Genomic DNA, 23,772 nt, shown 5'->3' on the forward strand with positions numbered 1-23,772 from the left:
TAATTTTACATTTTCTTCAATGATCAGACTGATAGAACAGAAATACACCAACAGCCTTGAATATGTAAACAATTTTCTAGAAAAGAAGTATCACAGTTATCTTAGTAAATTGAAGGAGAAAGTTAAACCAAGTGTTAGTATTGGGGAGTGAGAGAGATGGTATAAAGGGTGAGGCTCTTCTTGCGTTGTATCCCTCGGACCCTGGTCCAAATCCCTAGCAATGCATAACGGTCACAGCACCACCAGAGGTCACTCATTACCAGAGAGACAGGAATAGCCCCTGAGTACTGGTGAGTATGAGCCAAAAACTTAAAAAAAAAAAAAACCAAAAATAAATAAATAAATAAAATAAACCAGAATACAGTGGAGTGTTTGCCAATAACAAGAAAGGAGGTATAGTAAATGTTATAGCATGAGTGAAAGTTGAAGACAACAGGCTATGACAAAGGAACCGGTCTCCAAAGATGGTCAAACTTCAATAACTGGACAAACAGGGAAATTTAGAGAGGATAAAAGTAGGTTAGAGGTTGCCAAGAGCTGGGAGGACAGGAATTACAGCAAAGGGAATGGGATGTTTTGGGGGTAATAAAAATGTTCTGAGATGAATTATGCTCATGGAGTACATTTTAATGGGTGAACTGTATATGGTAATTGAATCTCACCAGGAGTTTTTATAAAAACTAAGTGCAAAAAATTATACTATACTGAAATGGGAATGGAAACCCAAAATGTGTCAAGCATATTTAAAAACAAAAACAGAGAGTTTCTTATCTCCTATTGGGGGGCAAAATAGGATAGTAAGTAACAGTGGCAGTTAATTTATCCCTTAAATGCCAAACACCTTATCTCCAGATACAATGTTTTACGTATGTCATCTGATTTATTTGCCAAATGACTATAGTAAGATCAATTCCCAACTTCCAAAGGTTATACCTACACACCGCCTACCTCACACACACAAGGGAGAAGGAAAGGAGGGAGGAGGTAAGGAAGCCAAAGGCAACTCTGGTAACTTCGGAGAGACACTCTAACCCATAAACCTGGCTGTTTACATGCTCTAGCGATGAGCAACCTCCTTAGCACTGATAAGGCACTTTTCAAAAAGGAAAAATTAGAAATTTACAGTAAATGTTCCCTTCCTCTTTTTTGAGCAATGATCTGCTTGGCCACTGAGAAAACTAGGGTTTTGGTTACCAGAACTACCTGCCCCACCTACCCCGCCCCCCCACACACACACCAGTCAGAACAACCTGCTCCGCCTACCCCCACCACACACACACACACACACACACACACACACACACAACAGTCAAGGCGTCCAATGCTGGAAACATTCCTGGCAAGAAGGGTCAGCACCTACCTCCCACGACACCGACCCCAACACTGCTCCTCCGCGTGTTCATGGGGGCCACGTGGAACCACTCATTGGACTTTATGTTATATGCTTCCACAGATGATAGACCTGTAATAAAACTCAATGCTCTTCACTGCCTCCTTTAAAACAAGTGGCTGTTCTTCATTATATAGTAGTGAAAAGTGCTTCAGGCATGTCAAACTGAGCTAAATTTTGAGGCATATCATGAAATGTGAGCATATCAATTATGCTGATAGCGAAGATTTCCTGTCCAAGCTGACGCTCACTAGCTATGATACCTGTAAGATGATACTGACAGGTAAAGAATTTGGAATTTAGCATCACTTGAAACAATTCTTGATGAAATTTTCTCACAGCTTCATAATATCTATAAAAATATACTCCAATGGGGCCAGAAAGGTGGCTCAAAGCACTGAGCATATGCTTAGCAGGCAGGAGACTGAGTTCTTCCCAACGCTGCCTGATTTGGAGCACAGAGCAGGAGTAGCCCGGCATGGCCGGGGTGGCCCAGCCCCCAACCAAATCATAACAACAAACTCCCAAGTATGTTCATCTATTGACAATGTATGACGAGAGGCCGGGGAAAGGGTGGAGAAGCATCACCTGTGCTGCCATCAAAGCCGCCCACAGCATACAGCAGTCCATTTAACACAGCAGCCCCCAGGGTGCTTCTGCGGTCCCGCATGTTGGCCACGCTGGTCCACTGATCTTTCACAGGGTCGTAGGAATCCACGGTGCGCACTCGTAAGGAGCCATTGAAGCCCCCGACAGCAAACACAAGCCCAGACATGTAGACCATCCCTGCAAAAGCCAGACAGCCGTCAGTGACCATGCAGGCCCGGATGCAGCTGAACGGTAGGACACTTGCAGCAGCTCCTTCCACGTGTGGAGCCACGTCATCCCCTGCACTCCTGCCCCCTGCTGGGCACGATCCCAGCATGGCTGTGTGTGAAGCCTCCACCACAACGGCTGTCGCGGTGCTGCTTCCTCACCAAGTCCAGATAAGCAGCGCACCAGGGCAGCCCTCTCACATCCACCCGCCAGCCTGTAAGCATGTGACATACAGGCAGCTGCTGGGCACGTAGCAACAATGCAGCCAACTGTGACCCCGACACTGCAACAGCAAAGAAAGACGACAATGGGTCTTAAAACTGCTTTCCAATAAGTCTACAGCTGCAGTCAGAAAATCGCATTCCTGTTTGCAGGATCCTGCCTGAAGAGATTCTGCCCCGGAAACACTACTCCTTAGCAAGAGGGTCAAAGAGCCCAAGAATCGCCCTCTCCATGATGATTGAAAACACAATGTGGGGTGGAGAGAAAGCACAGTGGGTAAGGTGCTGGCCTTGCACCTCACCAGCCCACTGGGGATTCAATGCCTGCACTGCGGCCAGGAAAAGACATGCATGAGGGCCACGCAATAAGAATATGTACAAATACAACTAAAAGGTTGCAGCTCCAGGCGAGCAACCAAGCAGTGTGCAATCTGGTCATTACAACCTCAAGAGCTAAGGGAAATGAGGGCACAGTCCCAACATGCTGGAACAGATCTTTTCTGTGTAAGAAACAGATCTCCAAATACAAAGATGAAACTCTGATGGACAGGACAATATAAAAAGGTAATTTTTCCATGGTAAAATAATACCAGTAAAAAGATGAAGATTACTATAAATATTCACACTATAGACGACAGACAAAAAGGTCATTTTCTCAACATGCATCTACCAAATTAAAAAAAAAGAGAGAGAGGAAATTGGGAAACTCAAACAGACAGTTCAAAAAGGTATTTCATTTTTTTTTTAAGGTATTTCATTTTCTAAAAGAGAGCTATGAATTAAGATGATAGCGCTTTGTGCCAAGGAGATTGGCAACTCACAAAGCACTTAATTATAAGGTGTTAGGAATGTAGAGAAACTGGCACCTTTATAGTTTACTGCTAAGGGAAACAATAATTAGTGTATCCTCTTAGGACACCCTGTGAACCAGTAATTCCAGTTTGAGATTTGTAGTCCATAAGAATGGCTGCGGAGCCTGAGAGCTAGCACAAGAGTTAAAGCACTTGCCCTGCAGGAGGCTGACCTCAGGATGACGCTGGCTGCCACATGGTCACCTGAGCATTGGTGGGTATAGTCCTGGATGTCCTGATCACCACTGATAACCTGGACGGCACTGCAGCCGAGGTCTCTCACACAGACTCACACTGGGGGTCCAATCCCCAACCTAATTCACAGCGAATCTCCAGGAGGGGCTCCCCAGGACCCCTGAGCACCACCTGGGAGGCCCCAGATGAAGAAAGAGAGAGAATTTCTATAGTAGCACATCTACACAATAATGTTTGCAAAGGATTTACTACTGTTATGATAACATGTTTAATAAAAGAATAGTAGAAATTATACTCCATCTAATAACCCCAAATAGAACAAGTAACTCCAGGATGCTGAAGTGTAATAAAGAATAACAATCTCCGTGAGGGGCTGTTACACTAGCACTACCAGAATGAAAACGGTCCATTACACTGGGAACTGTGTTCTCACCCTGGGAACAGTGCCATTTTGCTGTAGGTGAGAAGAATTATGAATTTAACTTCGAGTCCCAGGAAGAATCCTAAGAGTGTGCAACGCCTTTTTTCTGACTGCAGTGTTGCCTTGATATGGGCCACTTCAACAAACGTTTCTAAAGTGCTGTCTGGAAGGAGGCAACTATAGGCACCGGCTAAGTGAGAAATTTCCTAGAACTAAGGCCCCAGCCTGATGATTTCCTTCTTAGCACAGTAGCAGAGGCAATTAGGAGAATGCCCAGGATGGTGGCAAACTTCTCCATCTTACACAAAAGAGCCAGAGAGAGATGAAAATGAAGCCGCTCTCCCCATCCATACATTTTAAGTTACATGGAAGCTCCTTAATCATCATTTAGCCACACAGCCATTTTAATCAAAACTTTTCTCCAAAGGATCCTTCTAATTCATAAACCGAGAGCTTTTGAGAGAAGCTCCCAATGACCCACGGAAGTGGCCAGGATGCCTCCCACTGACCTGCTCTACATCTCCTGGATGGCAGTTCAGCGACCTGGTGCCAGCGCTCTTCCTTAAAGTCGTAGCACTCCACGCTTCGGATTGCCTTTGGTGCCTGGCCCCCAACCACCACCATCAGCTGGAACAGAAGAAAGTGACACATTTGAACAGACCACCGGTACCTATGCGGGGATCTTAAATGGCTTACGGAGACATTGATAATGAGAGTGTTCGGATGAAGATGGTAGGGTGAGTGGAGGGAAAACACCCAGTCGACATTTCAAAAACATCAACAAAGGGGGCACAGGTTAGAACTACAGTTCTATTATCTAGCACATTTAGTCAAAAGTAAGGATTTCAGAAACTAAAGAAAGTTTCTGATCCTTCAAGCAAAAGCAGTTTTTAAAGCCAGAGAACAACAGGCAGTGAACACTGGGAAGGCTGTGGGGTCAGGGGGATTTTCTAAACCAGGACCTGGCTCTGTCGTGACCAGGGACTCGAGATCCCCAGTTTTGGAGAGCACATGGAAATGAAATTTGTTAGTAGGCAGGTGAGGTGAAAAGCACGGTAGAGGAACAAAAGAAAGATGGAAGAAAGGGCCTGGGGTGTCTGGGGGTGGGGGGAGACTTGAAAAAAATGAAGATTAACTGAATCAGAGTTCACAAGAGCAGAATCCTGAGTCTCAAGTAGAAAGACCTCCACTGATGCCTTACAGATAAATGACCTAATATGACAGAGAATAAGATATCAAAATCGTAACGACAAATGCACAATAATCTAGTGCAGGGAGTAAATGAGGTATATAAATTTCTTCAATTCAACAAACTCTAAGTGCCTATCACCTGTATTTGTCAAACCTGTGCTAATTTTGATACTTAAGATATGAAATACATGATTTCTGACCCCTAAGAATTAATGGAGCCTGCTAAGGAGATTAGACCCATGAATGATTCAAGAACAATACACAATTACCAATAAAAACAACAAGAATCTATAGCAGTATAGATACTCTTCAATAATCAGAAAATGGAATACTACCATAATTTAATAAAAGCCTCCCGAAGGGGTGGAACTCTGAGAGAAAGATGGAACTGGGTGGTCTCTATGTTTGTGTGTTCAGTCTGAGGACATACAGGCACTCTCTGGCAAGACTGGAAATGGCCCCCAATCAGGTATGGCACCCTCTAAGAGAAAGGACCTGGCGGAAAGATGAGAAGATGACAGCTAAGGCTGGCACTGAGAAGAAAGGAAACTCACAACATGAAATGTGCATGCATACAAAAAGGATGAAGGTAACCTTGACCAAGCAATGGCCACCTGACCTTAAGGCCTACAGAAAGATGGCTGCACAGAAAACACAATAAATACCAGCTCATCAAAGAGAAGTCTATTTTAGTTTATTAGCTGAAAAGTAAAAGGGAATTTAAATTTCAGTAAGATGGCTGGATGTAGACCAATAGGTTTATGGGGTTTTTTTTTGTATTATCCATTATTACTCTTTTTAATACAAATACATTAAAAAGAAATTAGAAAATCTGCAGTACCCCTCTATTACCAGAGTGTGGGGAAAAGAGGGAGGGCAAATAAGAAGATAAGAAGACCAACTTTCAACTTTCTGTCTAAAGCTTTATAGAACTGTTTAAAGTCCTAACAAAATACAGCTGAAAGAGGCTTCACTAATATCTGAGGTTAATTTTAAAATTTCAGAAGGGAATACTTTAAAAAATCCTTGAGAGTCAATAGAGGTTTTATTCTTAAATTGTGAAACTCATAACTTCCATGCAATAGTCCACTTTTGAACATCATCAAAATGAAGATGGAAGGGAAAATGTGGAGAATGATAGTAGTACTTGTCCATGACTACTAATTCAAGAGAAATAAAATGGAATATGGATTTGAGATTTCACGTATTCAAGATGCCAGGGACAAAGAAGAATATATATAGTAATAAAAGAGAGCAGGGATACTTCTCTGAGTTCAAAAGACTGTCCTAAAAACTATTGCACTACTTACCATCCAAAAAACATTCAACTCCGACACCCAGTTACCACACACATCAAGAAACCATACTTTTATATACTAGTGTGACAGAACTAAAAACTAAGGATATAATTTGTATGTAAATATTAAATATATTTAAGGAAAAAAAGAGGTGGGGAGTTAAATTCAAGCGATCATCCTAAAACGTAGGTTAATTTAGTTATGTTCTTTTATCTTTTCACTTAACTGTCTCCTAAAAATCCAAGTTTTATAATTTTCCAACTGAGGGTCTTGAAAGATATCCTAAGTTAAATATAGAGAAATATGTAGAGGGAACTATGATAACACACAATAAAATACAGATCCCAAAGAGAGAAAAAGAAAAAAATATATCAAGCAAAATGTGTTTCTACATTATGGAGTTCAGTTCAATGCTTACACTTCCCTAGAAACTATGCACTGTAAATGCAAAGCTAACATTTGAAATATAAAGAATAATTCAGGAAAGTTTGTAAGACTCACAAAATTGGAGCCTAATACAAAAATCTACCTAAGTGAAAATATCAAAATCTTATAGTGCTTTACTCAGGCCAGCTTTTGTTTGATTTTACTTGTCATTACTATAAAATTATACATTACCATGAAACATTCATGCCCAAGCAATTGTTTCCCGCATTATTCTTAACTTTCTATCTAGACAGAATTAATCTCGAATACAACTGCTTTAAAACAGGGAAATGTGTTGTTGAAATAGTACTTGCCACAATTTACTTTCCAAAACTATGTGTGGGTAAATACAATTTAAGAAGAGAACATGTGTTGCAAAGCTGTGCAGCTCACTGCTAGCCTTCTCCTCGGTCACTGTGAAGGAGCAAGGGAAAGAGAACCTTGAGCCTACAGTGACAAAATTTTAGCCTTCCTGAATCAGAGATTTATCTAGATGACTAAATCTCTCTAACTCTTACAGGGAAGGCTAAATAAACTAACTTTAACTTATTCGAGGAGAAGGCAGAAACCTGAATCTGAGCATCATAACCCCTATAAACTGTGCCTTTCTTAACCATCACTGACTGTCCCTTTTCCCTACCAACAACCCTCTAACATCCTCCGTTTCTGGCTGAAATTATATGAAGAAGTGACTTAAGCCATCTTGGTGAGTACCTCGGTCTTATTGGGTTTCTTTCATGTGTGTAATATAGTGTTAAAAAAAAAAAACAGATCCTTCATAGGTTAATAGAACCATCATACAATAGAAGCTAAAAAACCGAAATTCAACAGTGTAACAGTTCAAAGTGCTGCTCCAAAACTATGTCCAGGGAAAGCCAGAATCAATGTCAACTGAACATACATTTTACAGGATTTTTATCAAGAACTTTAGAAAGTTTTCAGAAGTGATAATGTTTATTCCAGAAATCAGAAGCAAATTGGTTTTTGTGCTAAAGAACTCTTCAATACAGCTTAAGATAGCAAAGGTAACGATGCCATTAGGACTATACAAGAATATAAATATAAAATGTTTAAAAAGTATCAAATATAAGGCAAATTATTTAGAATCTGGAAAGACCATTATGAAAGATATGGTAACTGAAATGAGCTAAGATTCTAAACACTTAAAAAAAATCTTTTTTTTTTGAAAGAACAAAACTGACACCAAATAATATAGACAGGTATGAAGTAATGAAGACTTGTAAAGATGGCTACTTATAAAAGCAGGTAAAAGGGTATTTGGAAAATGTAAACATTTATAAAATCAGCAGACCCAAATGGCATGCATACTAAGGTGTTAAGGGAACTAGCTAATGTACTTACTGAGTCACTTACAATTATTTTTGAAAAATCTTGGAGAACTGAGGAGAGATCAGAAAATTTAAAAACGGCAAATACCAATTTTCAAAACAGGGTAGGAAGTGAATGCCTTGTAAATATCTCTTAAGTGATAATAATTTTGAGAAAAGCAGCTGAAATTCTAGGGACTAACAAAATGATGAGTAATACACAGAAGGATGTTCAATGTAAATTTTTGCCTAATTTGAATCTGATAGTGATTCTCATCAGATGTCACATGCCAACCAGCATTTTTGGCTTAAGAAACAAATAACATCATATGAACTGAAACTTTCTTCGAAAGAGCTATGCTAGTGAGTGGGTATTTAAAGTGAGGTGTCACCAGGGAGAGAGTGTTGAGGTCCAGCCTGATTTAAACTATTTACTAATGATCTAGAAGAGGTCAACATCATACTGATGAAAGCTACAGGTGGTTCCAAATTGAAAATTGTTGTCAACTCTGGGAAAAAAGAGAAAAATAATACTAATATAGACTTGAAGCAGTTAAATATGTAGACTCTAAAACAAAACTTGGAGGAAAAAAAATCAACAAACCAAAAAGCACTAAAGTGAAAGAATTCAAAAGACAGCTCAATGGAAAGGATAGTGTAATAACCAAAGATGATAAAAGAATGAAAAACAATCTTATTTCTTAATGCATCACTGCCCCCAAACACACATTAAGAGCTAAAAATTAACACATACACAAAAGCAATGTATTACAGATCATTCTGATCAGACCATACACAGGGGTGCTTAAAGTGTTGTAGGTCTTCTAGATTTATAAGGAGGCCATCACAGAAGAAGAAACTGCCAATACAGACAGAAATGAGGTGTTACTTTGTAAGGAAATTAAATATGTAAAATATGAATAGCCACAACTAAAAAGATGAAGGTAAAATGAAGAGTCACACAGGAGAGTAGGAGTGCTGGAGAGGCGGGAAGACAGGAGCTATCTACATTAAGTACTGCAGAGTCTGTGTGCCCACACCAACTAATAATAGTCTACAACAGGAAACAGGGAAGGAGATTACTTCCAGGAGCAAAACTATTTTTTTAATTAAATTTTATCTATACCTTTTAGACCCTTCGTTCTAATATATACCTCTGTGTAACAAGTTTTAGTTAGTATACGAATATGTAGCTTATGGAGAAATTACTCTATTTTTGCCTGATTTTCCATTCTACCGTAATTAGAGCTGGTAGGGAAAAAAATGCCTTTAAAAGAACAGAAATCAGTTGCTTTCTATTCTAGAAGATTGACATCAATGTATTTTATAAGAGTAAATGAACCCAGCAACCCTCACCCTCTATCAGCAAAACCAACAGAAGCTGAATTATCCACAGGATTCTAAACTCCTGAGCACATTTTCTGTGGCAAGGAAATTAAAACAACAAAGCATGTGAATTCCGATGAGTGAAAATATTAACAGCGCCATTACGAGCCTTTCCAAAGGGGTGAGAACAAGTATAAACAACAGATCCTACTTTGGGAAGGTTCATGGGGGTCCTCAGTCGGGTCCGGACGCTTTTCATTAATATGCGCTGCTCTGTGGGGAGCAGATGGTACTTCATAGCTTCAATGAGGTAATCTTTGCAAGCACTGCTGTTCTTGACTAGCGTTTCTTCTTCGACCCGCTGCAAGGAGGCATCAGATATACCCCATGAGAAAGCTATTTCATGGCAAAACTGATACCAAGGGGCAGGGAGTGGGGGTGGGGGAAAGCAAGATCTTCTCTAGTTCGGTTCGAAAATCACAAATAAAAACTTATGAAAATTGGGGGCTGGAGAGATAGCACAGCGGGTAGGGCGTTTGCCTTGCACGCGGCCGACCCGGGTTCAAATCCCAGCATCCCATATGGTCCCCTGAGCATGGCCAGGGGTAATTCCTGAGTGCAGAGCCAGGAGTGACCCCTGTGTATCACCAGGTGTGACCCAAAAAGAAAAAAAAAAAACTTATGAAAATGACTAAGAGAAGAATAAGTGAAGAGTCAGAGAGCTCAATGGGTGGAGTACAAGCTCTGTGTGCAGGGGCCCTGGCTCCACCTCAACAGCACAGGGTCCCCAAAGCAGTGCCAGGACAATTCGTGAGCACAGAGATTGGGAGACACCCATAGACACTGCAGGGGTTGGCCCCAAAACAAAAAAAAAAAATACAAAACAAAACAAAACAAAAGAATGAAGCCAAAAAGTTCTCAGGTGGGAGCTGGAGCAATAGCACAGCGGGTAGGGAGTTTGCCTTGCACGTGGCCGACCCGGGTTCAATTCCCAGCATCCCATATGGTCCCCTGAGCACCGCCAGGGGTGATTCCTGAGTGCAGAGCCAGGAGTAACCCCTGTGCATCGCCAGGTATGACCCAAAAAGCAAAAAAAAAAAAAAGTTCTCAGGTATTTGGTTAGAATAGAAAAACATGTATAAGTAATGATAAGAAACTGCAATAAAAATTACATAATTCAGTGTCAGTTATAGGAAAATCTTAAGATAATATATTCGTCTCTTTCTCAGCTTTAGATATGAGGCAACTGTTAACAAAACAATTTAAAAAATGAATTATGAACTCTTCAGGTGGGGAAGATAATAAAAGAGACACTTTCTCAAAGACAAGAAGGCAATAAAATATCCAGGAAAGGAATTCAAAATACTTCATCAACAAAAGAGCCTGCACCACGAACAACCTGTACAGCTATCCTGGAAGTGTCAACGCTGGAAAGGTTTCATCTGTTCCATTTCTCAACGGCAGAGTGCAGGACAATTATGCACATCACAACAAATGAGGTTTCAGAAAATCCTAAAATGTTCAGATCTAATTTCTCCATACAGAACTGTTTACTTAGATGGGTTTAAAGATAAACATGTTGGAAAGTTCCAAAGAAGTTATTAATAAAAGAACCATTTTAAAACTAGAGACTACTAAAAGCGATTTATCCCTGTATGTTTCAAATCATCTAGTCTTCCTCGGCTTAGAAATAAAGACAGAAACCAAATGCATGCCACAACGTAAAATTATGAAGAAGAATCAAACATTGTTTGAACACATACAACAAGTACCTTTACTGTGCTTTGTCCTGGCTCCATGGATCTGCATTCTGCAGCCCTTACTACCATTTGACTGCAATCTACATGCTAACTGCCCAGTGCCCGCTGCTTCATATATTTGTATTTCTTGCTTATGCTTTTACCTGAACTAAATATTCCCGAGGAAGCAAAGGTAACCGTACGTGTTCCATCAGCCGAGCCATAAATTCTTGTCTTACATCCTTGTCATGATTCACCCAAGCTATTACTGCTTCAAATACCTTGAAGGAAACATGGGGGTAGAGGGAAAATGTATTGAGTTAAGTTATATGCTTTTACATATAATTATCACTAAAACATTCAAGTTTAAACCAGGGATCAATATTTTTCAAAATTATGAACACGCGAGGTACTTTAAAAAGCCTTCACTTAATCTTTTTCTTTTTCAAATTTGGTATCCAGGAACAACTTCTTCCCGGATGTTACTGAGATATAACTGTGTCACCCAAGTCCCTGACCCAGAAGCAGACAAGTGATACAGGAACTATCTTGGATAGTTCCCCGACACAATCAGGTCCCCAGTCAAGCAGGACCTCCTCGTCCCAGACACCTGCTCTAGTAGAAGCAATCCAGTTCTCCCCAGACATTCAAGTTAGCTGAAACCCAGCAGAGACAAGCCAGCATATAGTTTGCAAGATTTTATGCCTCAAGAACTGCATGCATATTAAATTAATGCTTATCATTTCATATACCATTATGTAGTGGTATAAATCTTGAAAAAAATCCTAAAATACAGATATTATGGTAGCATTCTACTGCCTAAAACCCTTTAGACCCTCTTTATCACACGAATGAAAGCAATTTTCTTTAATATTACTAAGGCATTTCATGGTGTCACCTTTCAATCTTATCTTCTACTATGGTTCTAAATATTTAAAAGCAATTATTCTTTTATGTTTTAAAATTTCCATATTCTGCTCCCTCTACCTGAAATACCCTGCCATTCCTATCCATTCCTATTTCTCTGGCAAATTCATTTTCAAAACTATATACATCTGGAGTCCATTTCCATCTTCATCCTAGGAATGATTAAATGCTCTTTCAGTACTCTCCACAGCAATCTTAATAATTTATTTACCTCCATGGCTGTCTTTCTGTCTGTGATTAAAGCATTCTACACTGTTAATCTTCTCATACATAGGAGTCCATAGTAGTATCTGGTACACAGCAGATACTTAATAAACATCTATGATATGTAAACAGTAAAGTCTTCCTCTCTTCTAGATTTTGAGTGTCAAGGTTACACATCTCACAAAAGCGTCACACTTTTTCTTTATTAAAGTAAATGTGTATTCCTACTACCCTAAGTAAATGAATGAATACTCCCAGAGAAAAGAAGTAATGATTACACAACTTTTAATGCAAACACACAAGGGAAGGAATCAAGTTCCACACTTCTTCAACATAGCTTATTGACCATCTTTTTTTCCATAGCCCTGTTTCCACTGGGCTATGAAAACCTAGCACTCAACGGGAAAAAGCCTGTCAAAAGAAGCTTCTCTCTCCACCTGGAGGAAAGAAGTTAACAAAGATTGGGAAAAAAAAAAAGAAGAAGAACCTCAAAATATAGAGACCAGGACTGCAAGCAGATAAAGCTGCTACACAGAATAGCGGAATGGAGAAAAGCAAATGCTGGCCATGGTAGGGTGGAAGCAATAGGGGTTATCTTTAGAGAACAGGGCTATCCAGAACACTGAGTCTAAAAAAGCTAAACTTGTTCACTGGGGAACCTGAATCACTATTGGTAGTAAAATTTATTTGATTTAGGAAATAATTAAAATTACAGTTCGAGGGATCTAGTTGAGAGAAGAAACACAATTTTGCCAATGCCCTAAAAGAAAACAAGCTCTTGCTATGGAGTTCAAAACACTGTCTAACATACAAAGTATTAAATGAAAAGAGACTCCAAACAAGAATCCTTTGCATTATCACTCATTATTAAAGGAACAAAAAAAAAAAAATTCCAAAACTCAAGAATTCAATGAACTGAATTTTTGAATTCTAGATCAAAGATCACCAGTTGTCCCCCTCCCAACATGATTACAAAATCAGGATTGAAAGAGAAATAAAAACATTTGAAACACAAAAAGTCAACGAGCTGAATTTCTGAATTCTAGGTCAAAGACCACACACACATTGTTACCACACACACACACACACACACACACACACACACACACACACTTTTAAGATAAAGAAAAACAGAGAAAGGAAAAATACTACATCTCTGTACACCTTTAAAAAAAATAAAATATACTTTACCTTCTCTTCTGAAGAAATGGTAAGTTTGTCACTTGAGATTAAGCTACACACTTGTTCAATGCCAAGATTGAGAAATTCTTCACTAAGCACTACATCTGCAAAATGTTGCTCTATTTGAAAGTAAAAAAAAAAAATCCATTAATTATTCCTTTAGCACAGTTTTAAACTGCATTTTTTAAAAAAGACTTTTCTTAAGCTAAAAACATTATTTGATATGCCAAAAACAGTAACAACAAGTCTCACAATGGAGACGTTACTGGTGCCTGCTCGAGCAAATCGATGAGCAATGGGATGACTGTCACAGTGACAGAAGAACATTATAATCATCTATACCTCTTTCAGGCAAGAAACAAGAAAGACTGAAACTATTCACCAAAAGTATTTATCTGTACCAGAGTGCTCTGTATCTATTACAGGGAGAGAGGAAGCTGCTTTGTTGTACAGTGCTGAATCATTTCTGTTTTCTCTGATGGTATTTTAGAGTTAAGTCTCTATTTCTTTGTGATGACAATTCTACCAGCATTCTAATTTGTATACATATTTTTTTTGAGGGAAGTGTAGGGCGGGGAAGGACCATACCTGGCAGTGCTTAGAGCTTATTCTTGGTGGGACTCAAGTCACCATAACAGGTGTTGGGGAACAAACCTGGGTTGGCCATGTGCAAGGCAAGCGACCAAACCACTGTACCATCACTCTGGCCCATAAGAAGTGTTGGGGATCAAATCCAGGTCGGCCATGTGCAAGGCAAGCGCCCTACCCACTTACTGTCATTTCAGCACAAATTTGTATATTCTTTTGATCATATACATCAGGAAAAGTACATGGTTTAATATTTGCACAATGTTTACACACAACATTAGAGAGTTCTAGAACATAATGTAGATCAAGGAGGGAAATCTGCCTTTTGAAACCTAGACTCAGGGTCAACTATGTAGTAAAGAATATAAATGGATTTTTAGTGGTGAATTTAATGTAATTTATACATATGTAGGGATGTCTGTGTGTTTGTGTTTGTGTGTTAAATGAGTAGAGAATTCTTTTAGACCTGAAAGAATTCTTACCAAATAAGTGTGTGTTTGCATGCTGGACATGGTTACTTCAGTAAACAAAATAAGAAGGAAGGGGAGAAGGAGAAATGAGGGGAGGGAAAGAAGAAAAGAAAGGGGAAGTGGGAGGGAGAGGGAAAGAGGAGGAGAAGGGAAGAGAGAGAAGGGAAGATCAAGCCAAACTAACAAATCTTAAACCCTGTCACTCTGGATATATGACCATCTTTTATTTTATGGTTTATTATCCAGATAGATTTATCTGAATTCTATTTAAGCAGTTTATTTGGAGATCAAATTAAAGGATTTAAAACACCTCCTCCCATGACTAGTAAAATTAGTCATTTTTAAAATACTTAAACCTACTCCAAAATGGGTTAGAGTAAGGACTCAAGCACAGTGATGACCTTAAAGTTTTCTCAAGTGACTAACCATTGCTACTAGTAATTTTCTTTTTATTTTCTTGATGAGTTAATCACCATGAGTTACAGTTACAAACTTATGAACTTTCATGTTTGCATTTTGTTTACATCCCTCCACCAGTGCCCATTCCCCTCCACCAATGTTCCCAGTATCCTTCCCACCCTCCCACCCCATCCCCCCCACCCCACCCCGCCTCTGTGGCAGGGCATTCCCTTTTGTTCTCTCTCCTTTTGGGTGTTGTAGTTGGCAACAGAGGCACTGCGTGGCCATCGTGTTTGGTCTATATTATATTTTCAGTGCACATCTCTCATCCTGTGCGGGTCCTCAGTCCACACTTTACCTGATGTGCTAATAGTAATTTTCTTTAAAAGGTTTTTTTTAAGGTAAAAGGCTTAATTCAAATATGTCTCAACACATAAAAAAAGGTTAGCTGGCTTCTCTCAGAAACACTTGAAAAATAAAATCTGCATTACATGTACCCCATGCATCAACTCATTCACTTTACAAAAGTGTTATTATCATAGGATGATTTAAAAATTAAAACCACTTGAGGATAATTATAAAATGATAGAACTTATGGAAGTTCAGCTGCCAATCTTGAAATTCAAAGCAAGGTATTAAAACAAAACAAATATAAAGAAAAAAATTTAAGAAATGAACAGAAAAAAATCATTGAAACAGAATAGAATCCAAATACAGGTCCACACAGAGTCAGAAAATCCTTATAATGAGGCTTACATAAAAACCTTATAGATAAGGGTGGGGCTGGAGTGATAGCACAGTGAGTAGGGCATTTGCCTTGCATGCTACCGACCCAAGTTTGATTTCCAGCATCCCATATGGTCCCCTGAGCACTGCCAGGGGTAGTTCCTGAGTGCAGAGCCAGGAGTAACCCCTATGCATTGCCGGGTATGACCCAAAAAGCAAAAAAAAAAAAATCTTATAAATAAGGGGTTTTGAAAACTTTAGAGATAATACTCTATGCTGACAACTATTCTGATTTTATACAAAAACTAACTCCCCCGCAAACTTCTATGTCTTTGATGTTACTATTTACTGTTTGTTTTTCGGCAAGGAGAGGGAGGATAAGAGAGGTGTTTGGGGGCCACACACAGCAATGCTCCGGGGTTACTCCTGGCTTTCTTTCTCCTCAGGTGTCACTCACTCCTGCGGTGCTGGGGAATAGATGGATCAAACCAGGATCGGCCATATTCAAGGCAAGTACACACTACTCTCTCTCCAGCTGCACCATTTCCCGCATTTTCCATTATGTATTGACAAATTATTGTAATAGTCCTTTGTAGGACTGGAGCGTTAGTACAGCGAGTAGGGCATTTGCCTTGCACACAGCCGACCCAGGTTCGATTCCTCTGTCCCTCTTGGAGAACCTGGCAAGCTACCGAGAGTATCCCGCCCGCATGGCAGAGCCTGGCAAGCTACCCGTAGCATATTCGATATGCCAAAAACAGTAACAACAAGTGTCACAATGAAAACAATGAAGTTACTGGTGCCTGCTCAATCAAGCAAATCAATGAACAACGGGAAGACAGTGCTGCAGTAATTTGTAGCATTTTTGTCCTTTCATATTTTACTAGAGTTAATATACCACCATATTCGCATTTGAGTATGCTAGATTCCTTACTCATCTTTATCAGTATGTCATATATTTTCCTATGTTTTCAAGTTACTATTAAGTGTGCCTCCTTTCACATCAACAATTACAACACTTGTAAGGTAGCAGAAATGATAGTGGTAATAAGCAGTCCTCGGAAATCCTCCAAGTATCACCTCTTTGCGTCACTTACCTCAGCCTGTTCTTCATCACTTAAATTTTCTACTGATGGCTTTGTTTCGTTCCTTAGTTTGAATGTTGACAAAAAAGATTTCTGAGTCTGCTAATTATCCCTTCAAAACAGACCATGCTTGGGGCTGGAGCGGTAGCACAGCAGGTAGGGCATTTGCCTTGCACGCGGCCAACCCGAGTTCGATTCCCAGCATCCCATATGGTCCCCTGAGCACCACCAGGGGTGATTCCTGAGTGCAGAACCAGGAGTGACCCCTGTGCATCACAGCAGGTAGGGCATTTGCCTTGCACGAGGCCAACCCAAGTTTGATTCCCAGCATCCCATATGGTCCCCTGAGCACCACCAGGAGTGATTCCTGAGTGCAGAACCAGGAGTGACCCCTGTGCATCACCGGGTGTAACCCAAAAAGCAAAAAAAAAAAAAAAAAACCAGGAGAAAAAAAAAAGACCATGCTTTTCCTCTGACAAAGCTACCTACCTTTGGCTGTTGCTAATCACGTGGGCCTGTCTAAAATGACCCTACTTGACTGCTAGTTCTCCCCAGTGCGATCAAGAGGGAGAACTTCCTTCTCACAGTGTCTAGGCCATCCTCCAACCCCTGCTCCCCTCCTTCCTGTGCTTCTTTTTGACACCAGGCTTCTCCCACCCACATAGATTCCATGACTAAACAGACATCCAGTCACAGCTGACTCTCAGCTCCTTCCGTTGTTTATATTCTGGTATAATCACATAATATTAAATGCACATCCTTGACCACTGTTAAGTAAACAGTTCAGGAGTGCTAAATCTAAGCATCCTGCTTTATAATATATTGCCCCAGAACACAGCACTCATCTTGCACATGAGAAATGCTACACTTCAAACCCCAGTATGAAGGATTTTAACGGTCATCTAATACTACCTTTATCTTTCAGAGACTGTCCAAAATGTACATACTCACTGGTTCTCTGGGTAATGTCTGTACATACCAGGAGGCAGCAATGTAGTTTTGGCTCTCGTTAACACTTAGAATTGGAATTTCTTCTTAAGGTCACATTAAAATCCTTCTTAATTTTTGTAACATTGCATCTACTTATGCCTACTACAGAGAAAGATAAATCTGCCTCAAGAAACTCCTTCAAGGGGCTGGAGCGATAGCACAGTGGGTAGGGCGTTTGCCTTGCACACGGCTGACCCGGGTTCGATTCCCAGCATCCCATATGGTCTCCTGAGCACCACCAGGGGTAATTCCTGAGTGCAGAGCCAGGAGTAACCCCTGTGCATCGCCAGGTGTGACCCAAAAAGCAAAAAAAAAAAAAAAAGAAACTCCTTCAAACTTTTACAAAGCATTACACTTTTATTGCCTCCACATTTTCCTGCCATGGTCCATTAACAATCCAGTGTTTTGACCATACGTTTGGTGTCTTCATCATTATCTTGGCTCTTAATTCAGGACTGCAGTTTACCAATCTCTCTCGAAACATAGAACCTAAAAATATACTCAGTTTTTTTTTTATTTTTTTTTCCAGCAGTGAGTTTTTTTTTTTTTAAATAATTTATTTATTTTTAATTAGAGAATCACCGTGAGGGTACAGTTACAGATTTATACACTTTTGTGCTTATACTTCCCTCATACAAAGTTCGGAAACCCATCCCTTCACCAGTGCCCATTCTCCACCACCCGTAAACCCAGTGTCCCTCCCACCCTCCCCAATCCCATCTCCCCCCCAACCCACCCTGCCACTGTGGCAGGGCATTCCCTTCTGTTCTCTCTCTCTAATTAGCTGTTGTGGTTTGCAATAAAGGTGTTGAGTGGCCGCTGTGCTCAGTCTCTAGCCCTCATTCAGCCCGCAACTCCCTTCCCCCACATGGCCTTCGACTACAATGTAGTTGGTGATCGCTTCTCTGAGTTGCCCTTTGGTCTGAACCACGCAGGAGACAACACCCTAATTATTTTTTAGAAACTATTCCATTATTGACTGCCCTAACATCTTTGGATAAGTTTGGCCAGTATAAGTCTAATATTAGCCACAAATCTAAGAAATTCTTCACACTGAATTTTTAAAAACTTTTTAAATTGTCTTTTGGACTAACTGCTCAGAGGTCACTTCTGGAGGGATTTGAGGAACCGTATTTGGTGCTGTGGATCAAATTGAGATTAATCACATGTAAGATAAATGGCTTATTTCCTGTACTATTTCTCCAGCCACTGATTTTTACTCAGTATACTGTATGGTAGTATGGTACAGTAAATATTAGAAGCTACTGCAGTAAATATGCACATACACAGATGTTCTTATGGAGCGTTTGCCTAAAATGTAATGCCCAAGAGCAGGTCACTTCAGAGTTTCATGTTTCCTCTACACATTCACAATCTTGCTGAGATGCCTCTGTCTTTCTTTATCTGAGCTCTCACTCTACTACCAGTTTTAACTATTTCCAACTCTTTCACTCACATCTTAATAGATTATTCTGTTAATATGTTCGATATGCCAAAAACAATAACAAGTCTCATAATGGAGACATTACTGGTGCCCACTCAAGTAAATCGATGAACAACGGTTAGACAGTGCTACTGTGCTACAGTGCTATATCATCTGTTTATAAAATAGCTCTTGAAAACTACAAGAAGCAAAAATAACAAATCAAAGTATGTTCTAACTTTTACTCTGACATCAGTAATTTGTCTTTAGTAGCCGATGTCTACCACTGAGCCAAATGGGTCTTGTTAAATTGTTCTATAATAACCAATTCCTTCTCTCTAAACAAGTCCCCAAACTGCAATAGGGCTCTATTCCCAGTGTATGTGCCACAAATATGCAATCAAGATTAAATGCATATGTTAGACATATGAAATACACATATGCCATCATATATATACACATGTATATATACATATATACACACACACATATATATACATATATATGTATGTATATATATATATATATATATATATGTGGATTCTCTGCATTTCCTAGAACAGTTAAGATTCCTATTTGTTTCCCTCCTGTAAGCCCTACCAGGAGTGATCCCTGAACCAGAGTCAGGAGTAAGGCTTGAGCACTGTGGGGTGTGGCCCCAAAACAAAAAGGGAAAAAAAAAACCTTGTTTAAAAAAAACCTTACACTTTATTACCAGCAAATGTTTGATTTGTTTTCCTATTCAGCATACCCAAGGTTGTACAAAAAATTCTGCCAGGAAAGGTCTAGAGAGATAATACAGCAGTTAAAGCACCACATGAACCAGAAGTGCGCCCTTAGCACCACTGGCTCTAACCCAAAATCAAAATTTTCTTGGGTAGAAAGTGTTCTGAACTGGAAAAAGTTCCCTACAAGTGCTACTTTGTGTGATTCTTTGCTTCTCAATATTATTAGCTCTAGGAGAGAAAATCATGCATTTAAATCTTCAGCAGTCCTATTAACAGTCAATTCTGGTGAAACCTGAAGAGCCAGCTCATCTCAGCTACAGAAACTGTAGCGGAGCGGAACATAGAGACTGCAGAGTTTTACTAAGACATGATGGACAACTCTACATATAAAAATATAAAAATGATTAATCCTTTTTTAAAGTATCATTTAAGTCAGCATGAATTCAATCAGCATGAAGTGCTACACAAAATGCATTCATAGTTCTCCAAAGGAAGACTTTTCTTTAAATCAGTAAATTAATGGTGCTGAATCCCTTGAATAATCAGTATCTATTCTTTCCAATGCCTAGCACTTACTCAACATTCGTAATACCATTATTAGAGACACTTTCTTATCATAAGGTCTTTTTGAGGGGGTAGCTTTCAAAACCACTGGCTTGCTTTGACAGAGGGTTGTGCCATGACCCTAGCCTATGTTATAGAAGAGTGGGCAAATGGCTAAAGTATTCAGATTGCAGAAGAAACTGTTACTCTGCCTTTCAAGAGAATAAGGCATAACGTACATACACTAAATTCAGTGTGCATTAAATACTGGCCCCTAAACTCCTTGTAAGGGTGGATTAAATTGTACTGAGTGTGTTATCACTCAGAGCAGTCTGAGTAATGCCAGGCACACAAATAGACAAGATTTCAAATGACTGACCACTGCGGTTAAGCCGTGCAGACAACAGACGGCGGGAGAATGGGATGCAGAGAGCACATTTCACCAAGAGCAGGGCACAAGAAGGCAGGAGCAGGACTGTCACCCAGTGATTTGGAAGCAACAAGCCGATTCCAATATGGTTTAAAACTGTTCTCTGTTCTCTGTCTCCTCAGCCCTAGAGTGGCGCCTGATCTATGACAGTCCCCTGCCCCTTTCTCTCTCAAAGGCATTCTTCTACTGTGGGTGCACAGAAGTGGCCACAAACCACGGACTGATGGCACAGCAGGCATAGCCAATCACTGATGGTCAACTGACAAGTTTACTCAGGGCAGGGAATGATTATACAGAGGCAAAAGTGGGAGTATGTTAAGGGCGGGGGCAGCGGGGGAGAAGAAAGATTAATGGTTGTGTGGCAACATAGAGCTTCAGAGGCACACATACTCAGGGTCTCTAAGTTCTCTGTACAGAAACAAAGTTCATACTCCTTAAAGGTTTCCAAAGGTAGCCTGTATCCCCAGGCCCAACCATTGCTAAATTATTAATTTATACTATTCTCTGGCATCGGTCCATTGCCTTTGTCTGGACTTAGCATCCAAAGCCCTTGCCTCTAGGAACCCTGGAGGGTTCTCGCAGGTTCTACAGTCCAGGTGGCTCGGGAGCTGCGCCAGCAGAAACTCCAGCACAGGATCAGTAAGAAGGCTGAGACCTGCCGGCCAATTGTGGTCAAAGGTGACAAATGGGCTGATGGAGAAAAGATGCTTGAGGGCAATGCTTTGCATGCTGGAGGCCCAGATAACCCCGTGGACTCCTGAGCACCGAGTCAGCAGGCCCTGAGGACTGCCGGGTAAGGCCCATTTAATCACTTTTTTTAAATTAAAAATTATTAAAAGTAAAAGACAGTTGTTCTTTGAGTTATGAAGTGGGAGTCACAAAGGAGTTGACAGTGCTCTGAGGCCACTGGTGGCAGGAAGAAGAAAGGACACAGCGGGCTAGAGAGACAGGACCAAGAGCAGCATGTCTGCCTTGCACGAGGCTGACCCCAGTTAGACCCCACTACCCTAAAATGAGTCCCTAGGCCCTGCCAGGAGGAGTCCTGAGCACAGCTAGGAGTGGCCCCAACAAAGGAAACAGGACAACTGAGACACCCACAGTAGAATGCCTTCGAGAGAGAAAGGCGCAGGGGACTGCCATAGACCAGGTGGCCACTCCAGAGCTGAGGAGACAGAGAACACTCCAGTGGCCCAAAGGGGGTGTCCTTCAACCCCCTTCCCGGTGAGGGGAGGAGACCCACAAGAAATTTGCCCTCCAACACGAGCGTTGGCTTCTGGAAGTGTGTGGTCACTTTGTAAGTGAGGGTAAGGCTAAAACGAGGCGGCTGTGAGATGTCTGGACAGGTGGAGGGTGGAGCAGGGCCCCGCCAGAAGCAGCTGTGATCTCGGGCGGGGACTCGTGGGGAAGGCAGGGAGTCTGGTGTGAAAACTGCATTGCCAATTCCCCGAAAGCCAGGCACAAATGACAGGAAGGAGCCACACAGGTGTTTAGTGGGGAGAGGCACGGAATGACACAATTTTCAAACTACTGTTTCCTTTAAATTTGATTAATATTCTTAAACTCAACTATGAGCCAATAGTATAGGCCAACAAGGAGATTATCTAAATAAAGTTCATGTTTCAAATCAAAGCAAAAATCTGGGGCCAGAGAGGTAGTATACTGGGTAGGGTGCTTGCCTGGCACGTGGCTGACCTGGATTCAATCCCAGCATCCCCTATGGTCGCCTGAGCACTGCCAGGAGTGATTACTAAGCTCAGAGCCAGGAGTAACTACTGAGCATCACTGCATGTGGTCCCAAAACCAAAAACAAAAGTAAAATACAACTTCTAAAGCAGTCTTTTAATATAACTATTAACATGTCTATAAACTTATATACAGGCAGACAGTGCAGGTAGAATTCTGGCCTTACAATCCACCAACCAGATTCAACCCTTGCCCCTGGTATGTCTCCCCTGAGCTCACCAGGAACAATCTGAGCAGAACCAGGAGTAAGCCTTGAGCACTGCTGGGTGTGGCTTAAGCCCCTACCTCCCTCTCCCCAAAAGAGAAAGAAAAAAAGAAAAGAAAGCAAAAGAAAAGAAGTCCATAACACCTAAGGACAGTTAAAATAAGGGTCAGGAGGACTGCCCCACAGCTTGATAGCTGATCTCATGTGCTGGGGGAAAAGGTAGCTGGGATGGAGAGAGGAGCACAGAAATAAATGATGGTTGGTTGGAGGGATCATTCGGGATGGTAGATGCATGTTGAAAGTAGACTACGGACCAAACATGATGGCTGCTTGTTACCTGTTTTACAAACCATAACACCCAAAAGGACAGAGAGAGTAAGGGATTGTGCTGGCCACAGAGGCAGGAGGTGAGAAGGGGTGGGGGGTGGGGGAGGGATACTGGGAACATTGTGGGTGGGGAATGGGCACTGGTGGAGGGATGGGTATTTGAACATGAGTGAAACACAATCATGAAAGTCTGTAAGTCTGTACATGTATCTCACAATGATTGATTAAAATAAAAAAATTAAAAAGAAAAAAAAGGAAAAAAAAGTCTGAGCTCAGTGTTTTTGCACGTAGCTGACTAGTTTTCCCAGCATTACTTGTTGAAGAGGCTTTTCTTGCTCTACTCTATGTTCTTTGCTCCTTACTAAAGATTAACATCATATACCTGAGGGTCTGTTTGGGGATAATTAACTCCTTTAACTACTAAATTTTGAAGTTGGGGAGGGTGATGCCCATCTTTTTGACTCCAAGGATTGCTTTAGATATTTGGGGTTAATTGCTAAATTTGTACAATGCTTTGGGGAGTATTGCCAATTTGATGATATTAATCCTCCCAATCCATGAGCAGGGGATGTTGTTTCCATTTCCTTGTGAGCAATTTTA

The 23,772-nt window shown here is 40.7% G+C and overlaps 1 protein-coding gene across 2 annotated transcripts in view; it reads right to left on the bottom strand.

Annotated features, from left to right (window-relative positions):
• Positions 1 to 23,772, bottom strand: part of KLHL2 (kelch like family member 2) — a 104,318-nt gene that overhangs the window by 7,994 nt on the left and 72,552 nt on the right. For both annotated transcript variants that reach the window (XM_055133692.1, XM_055133694.1), the window contains 6 exons: positions 13,525 to 13,634; positions 11,367 to 11,483; positions 9,675 to 9,824; positions 4,404 to 4,521; positions 1,979 to 2,176; positions 1,361 to 1,462 (listed from right to left, as the gene is read on the bottom strand). In XM_055133692.1, coding sequence (XP_054989667.1) covers positions 1,361 to 1,462; positions 1,979 to 2,176; positions 4,404 to 4,521; positions 9,675 to 9,824; positions 11,367 to 11,483; positions 13,525 to 13,634 — 795 coding nt within the window. The remainder of the gene's footprint in view (positions 1 to 1,360; positions 1,463 to 1,978; positions 2,177 to 4,403; positions 4,522 to 9,674; positions 9,825 to 11,366; positions 11,484 to 13,524; positions 13,635 to 23,772) is intronic.

This window comes from Sorex araneus, chromosome 1 (assembly GCF_027595985.1).
Source record: "Sorex araneus isolate mSorAra2 chromosome 1, mSorAra2.pri, whole genome shotgun sequence".
Lineage (NCBI taxonomy): Eukaryota > Metazoa > Chordata > Mammalia > Eulipotyphla > Soricidae > Sorex > Sorex araneus.